This window comes from Postia placenta, assembly GCF_002117355.1.
Source record: "Postia placenta MAD-698-R-SB12 unplaced genomic scaffold POSPLAscaffold_4, whole genome shotgun sequence".
NCBI lineage: Eukaryota > Fungi > Basidiomycota > Agaricomycetes > Polyporales > Adustoporiaceae > Rhodonia > Rhodonia placenta.
This window is the reverse complement of record NW_020169835.1, coordinates 139,027-144,838: the sequence shown is the minus strand read 5'-3', so window position 1 is coordinate 144,838 and position 5,812 is coordinate 139,027. Positions and strand designations below refer to the sequence as shown.

General features: G+C 57.9%; 1 protein-coding gene across 1 annotated transcript; it reads right to left on the bottom strand.

Moving 5' to 3' along the window:
* Window positions 1-3,307: 3,307 nt before the first annotated feature.
* POSPLADRAFT_1137526 (hypothetical protein) lies at window positions 3,308-5,179 on the bottom strand (the record flags this gene model as incomplete). Its single annotated transcript, XM_024484797.1, has 2 exons — window positions 3,308-5,030; window positions 5,121-5,179. Coding segments are annotated over 2 exons (1,782 nt in total), but the record flags the coding sequence as incomplete, so codon positions are not given.
* Window positions 5,180-5,812: the final 633 nt, after the last annotated feature.

The following is a 5,812-nucleotide window of genomic DNA, read 5'->3' as shown; positions in this document are numbered from 1 at the left end:
CCCGGCGCGAAGACCGGTGCCTCCTGCACGTGCTTGTCGTAGTACACCTTCATGCGCTCGGCTGACAGCTCGAGCGCAGAGCGCGTATCGTCGCGAATCTCCTCCAGGATCTTGAGCCGATCAGCGGCCGCAGGCATCGCAGACATCGGATTGATCCGAACCTGGATCTCAGGATTGTACCCCTGATGCAGGAAGAACGGGGAGTGCCCGGTCGCGGAGTGAACTCGGTTGTTCAGTGCAAACTCCGCGAGCGGCAACTGCTTTGCCCAATCATCCTGCCTGTGGCTTGTGAAGGCGCGTAGGTACTGTTCGATCTCCTGATTCCAGCGCTCAGTCTGGCCGTCTGTCTGAGGGTGGAATGCTGTGGACAGCGCCGGCTCGATTCCCAGACCCTTGTATACCGCATGGAGATACTTCGAAGCAAACTGGGGTCCTCGGTCTGATATGACCTTGGCCGGGGCCCCATGATGCTTGAACACATCGCGGATGTACAGGTCTGCCGCACCTTCTGCCGTCAGGGTCTCATGACAGGCCGAGAAGTGGACCTGCTTGGTAAAGCGGTCGGCGGTGACCAGGATCGAGTCGAATCCATCAGACTTCGGCAAGCCAACGATCATATCGGTCGTTATGATCTGCCACGGGCGCTCGGGGATCTCGTTCGGCTTCAACGGACCCTGGGGTTTGGCTGGGAATGTCTTGGTACGGTTGCACACGTCACAGGTGCTTACGTACTCATTGACGAATTTAGACATCCCAGGCCACCAGTAGTTCCGCGACACGAGCTCCAGGGTTTTGGCACGACCGCCGTGACCGGCGATCGGCGAGTCGTGGTGGATCTTGACTATATCCCGCCGGAGCTCCGCGTTCTTTGGGACGTACACGCACCCGCGGAACAGCAGAAGCCCTTGTTCGGCATTCCACTCCTCAAAACCCCTTTGCAGCCGGGGCGGCCCGAGGTCCTGCACCTTTTCAAGTGCCTCGGCCACCTCCCGATCCTTCTCCGAACATTCCCTTATGCGTTTCAGAAGCGACTGATCGGCTGTTACCGAGGCATGGCCACGCCTGGCGGAGGCGATGCGGAAGCGTTCTGGTTTGAGAACCACCTGATCGGTGTTATCGTCCTCATCGCCGACCTGATGGTCTGATCGACGTGACAGGGCATCAGCTTTTCCATTCGACGTTCCGGCCTTATGCGTGATACGGAAGTCAAAGCGGGCTAGGAACAGCGACCAGCGGGCTTGGCGACGCGTGAGATGCTGGGACGTGCGCCAGTACTCGAGGTTCTTGTGATCGGTGACGATCTCGAACTGATTGGGTAACCCCTCGAGATAGTGGCGCCAATCATCTAGTGCCTCAATAATCGCGAGCATCTCCTTATCGTAGATCTCGTAGTTCCGCTGTGCTGGATCCATCGCATGGGATCTGAAGGCGATGGGATGCCACTTGCCGTCATCCTGCTTCTGCATTAACACGCCGCCGGTGGCGTAGCCTGAGGCGTCAACCTCAATGCGTGTCTCTCGGTTAGGATCGTACAGCGCTAGGACGGGAGTCGTCGCGAAGAGCCGCTTGAGCTCGTCGAAGGCGCGCTGCTCCTCTTCGCCCCAATGCCATGGGTCGTTCCCTGTGAGCCGGTCGAGTGGTCGCGAGATCTTAGCGAAGTCCTTAATGAAACGGCGGTAAAAGTTGGAGAACCCCCGGAACTTCTGAACATCTTTCTTGTTCCGGGGTACCGGCCACTCATTAATTCCTTTTAGCTTCGCGGGATCCATTGCTACCTCATCGCCACCGAACACATAGCCGACGTAGTCGACCTTGGGAACATCCCATTCGCATTTTTCAGGCTTCAGGAACAGATCGTTGTCCTGAAGGCGACGAAGAACCTCGCGTGTGACCTTCTCGTGCTCCTCCTTGTTGGTGGAGAAGATGAGTATATCGTCCAGGTACACGAGGACCTTGCCACCGACGATGAGATCGTGGAAGATCTCGTTCATCATCGCCTGGAAGGTCGCGGGGGAATTGGTGAGACCGAAGAACATTACCAATGGCTCGTACAGCCCCCGGTTAGTCACAAAAGCTGCCTTCCACTCGTCACCGGCTTTGATCCGGACATTGTTGTACCCCCATCTGACATCGAACTTCGTGAAGAGCGTGGCACCGCGGAGCTTATCCACCATTTCGGCGATCAGCGGCAGGGGATAGCGATTTTTAACGGTGATCGCATTCAATCGGCGGTAATCCTGCACGGGTCGAAGTGTTCCCTCCTTCTTTTTGATGAAGAAGAAGGGGGATGAAATGGGCGACTTCGATTCCCGTATGTAGCCCTTTGCCAGTTGCTCCGCAAGGAACTTGTCAAGCTCCTCTTGCTCGTTGTTCGACAGGGGATACACCTTTGAGTGGAACGTCGAGTAGCCGGGCACGAGTTCGATCGCGTGATCATAAGGCTTCCTTTCGGGTAGCCGTTCTGATGCTTCCTTCGAGAAGACATTCAGGAACTCGTGGTACTGCTTAGGTACCGACTCCTCGGCGGTCTTAACAACCTTTTTTTTGATCTCCTCCTCAGCGAACAGCTGGGAATACGTATGCCCTGCTGCAACAAACAGCTGAGGGGCGCCGGGAAGTGCGATACCTTGCTCCCAGGCTTCGATCAAATCGGCCTCGTCCCACTCTATTTCCGCCAGATCTTCTTCGGGTTCGAAGTCCGGGAGCACCTTACTCCGGCAAGCGCCTATAACCGACCGTTTGGACTTCGGCGAACGCCTGCGCGCCATGGGCCTGACCCCCGTATCACGCGCAGTCGCTGCTTGTTCCATTCGGCCAGTCCTTCTGGCACTGCACGTTTCAGGGCATCGTGATAGCTTTAGGGAGCCTTCTTCCCAATTGATTTCGGGGTTGTGTTCGCGTAGCCAATCCAACCCTACGATCACATCTTCTGGACCAATGTCCGTGACCGTAAACACTGTCCTCTCGACGTGTTCTCCTATGTGCATCTGTAGCACTGCTACTTCCGAGATGCTTCCGTCTTTGTTTAGGGTGCCGTCGATATTGTACAGCGGAATCGGCTCTTTTAGCTTCCGCGTCTGCACCTTATTCTCTACAATGAATCGCTTGTTGATAAATTTCGTGGTGGCTCCGCTGTCCACCATAGCGATTATGTCCTTGTGCCGTCTTTTCCCTTGAAGTCGAACTGGAATGTGAAAGTGCTGGGACCCCTGGTCCAACTCGTACACCATTGCAGTTGACAATATACTATACTTGTTACATGAAGATACTCGCGGCCCGACGCGTGCGGCACGAAGCGCGGACCGGATCAAAAACCCTCCTCCTTCATCGCCCGATAGTGTTCGAGCTCCTCGCGCATCAACTTCACCTGTGCCATTAAGTCCGCCAGCTCCGATTGCTCGGATTTCGCTGAAGCGGCACTTATACTTGCCGAGGGTGTTGTCGTGACGGGGGCGCTTGTCATAGCCTGGGTGGAGCCCGAGGCGATCGTAGCCCGCGCGTCGGCGCGTTTTGTGTAAGGCTTGTCCTTACAATTAGGGCACTCGAAACGTCGGTACCCTTGCTTCCCACAGCCGAAGCATGTGCCGGGGAAGTTTCCTTTTCCGACGGCCGCATTGATGCTGGCCGAAGCTCCGTGTGATTGGGGTGCACCACCGCGTGCCCCGCCGCGTCCTCGGCCACGAGCCGAGAAGAAATTGTTCAACTCGGGCCGGCGGGCCCGGCTGATGTCGAGGATCTGTTCGACCTCCGTGGCGCGCTTGTCAGCGTCTTCCCACGTAGTGAACGTCTCGAGCTCAATTTTGCGGTAGACGCGGGAGGGGATGCCGCTCAAGTACTTGTCGCGTAGCTCCAGGTCGCCGTACCCGGAGCGGTCCGCCGGACCTTTGAACAGCGCGGAGAACTCCGCAGCAGTGCGTTTTTCGCGGACCGATTTGTCTGCGCAGAGTTTGGTCAGCTCTACCTGGGCCGCTGCCTCATCATCGAGGTTGCCGAAGCGGGCTTTGAAAGCCGCGGCAAAGGCCGCCTCATTCGCGAAGGGGGTCGTTACTCCCTGAGCACCGATTTGCACAGATGCGAGTTGGGCAAAGTATGGAGTGGCCCAGGTGCGGGCGTCACCGTCGAGCAAGCTTAGTGCAACCTGCACCTTGAGTTCGATGGTGGTCAACGACGTGTTGACCAGCCAGTAGATGCGCAGTTGCGACAGAAACCTGGCACACTCGATGACGGTCTTGCCATCGTATCGGAGGGGGAGGAGGAGTTTCAGGGTGTCCTTATCAGGGGGGGGCGCTGGTGAGGACATTACCGGCGACGAGGGGGACGGAGGACTGCCCGCGGGCGGAGACGGCTGTTGTGACTGTCCGCCGGGCGAACTTCGAGAGGAGCGCGTGCTCGAGCGGCCTCGCGGCGGTGACGGCGGTGGAGGCGACGGAGGAAGTCCGGTGGCGGGGTTACGTACGACAGGGACTGGAGTCGAGGAGGGGACTGCGGACGACGAGCTGGCCCAAGAATACGACGGAGTGTCGCGGGGCTCGGTCTTGGGAGGCCTTTCCAACCGCGGCCCCAGGGAGGACTGGGGGATCGCTTGAGGGGTCGCTGGAGGCTGTGTGACTGCCTCAGTTCCTCTAGGGAGATCGGGGTCTCCTCGCGCTTGACCTGTACTGGTGACAGGTTGGGGGATGCGGGTGCCTGGCGAGGCAGGTCGGGATGGGACGGGAGTGACGTGGCGAGAGGTGGATCTCGAGGTGCCAGCGTATCGAAGGGCTGGGCCGCGGGGGTGCTGGACTCGTCGGATTGGCACGTAGCGCCCTTCGTCGGTAGTGATGGACCGCGGAGTACGATTAGGGCACGGTTGTCGGTCACAGATGAAGAAGGGAGCTCGATTCCCGTTGCTTTCGGGGTCGTCGCGGGAGACGTCGACTTGCTCCTGGGTGTCGAAGGCGTGCTCGATTCGAGAGCAGTCAAAGAATTCGTCAGCCACGGTGATGGGGGGAGGAAGGGGAGGTGCGCGTGCTACAAAAGGCCGTGCTAGACTAGCTTACACCTACGGCGCCCGAGGTAACACTAGGGTTCGCAATTCACGTGGGGCCCAGTACTGCTTTTGGCTAGTATGCAGCAGGAACCTAGTCCACGCGTCCGTGAGGACAAGTACCGCCCACTGAAGTGCAGGTACTGAAAAGTTCGTTCCCTCAGTGGTGGCGATGTATAGTATGCTTATCTACGTATCGTAGAGTATAGTAAGGGTGCGCACCACCCAACCTATAGGAAGTGAGTGTGAGTGTGTGGGAGTCCCGATGGAACGCCGGCAGCTACGGGGAGTTTCGACCTAATGTCGCGACTTGAGGTCAAGCGACAGGAGAAAACCTAGAAAGCTGGGGGCGTTCGACTAGTTCTCACCGAAGCGATGGTGAGCAACGCTCAAACCTAAGGCTAGGGACAAGTAAATGTATTAGTTAGTAAGGTAAGAAAGGAATACAAATGAGGGCTTACTGACCTAGGGACAAGAGGTCGAAACTGAGGTCCCTAGGGCAGCAGAGGCCGGCTTATATACAGGGGATGTTTAGGGGAGGCTGTGCGCGTTGGTCCGTGCGCAGCTGGTCCGTGCGCAGCATGCTGACGCGGCCCCGGGGGCCGGTGAGTCAGAGCGGCTGTGTCAGCGGAGCCCGAGCTGCGCCGTGCGCTGCCGCCCCATCTAATCTAATCGTACAGTAGATAGCGACGCGTCCATATCGGGCAAGTAGTACAGAGGTAGCGGGTTCGAGCCCGCGAAAGGGAAAAATTAAAAAACGGCTAGGCGCCGTACCAACTCGTGACA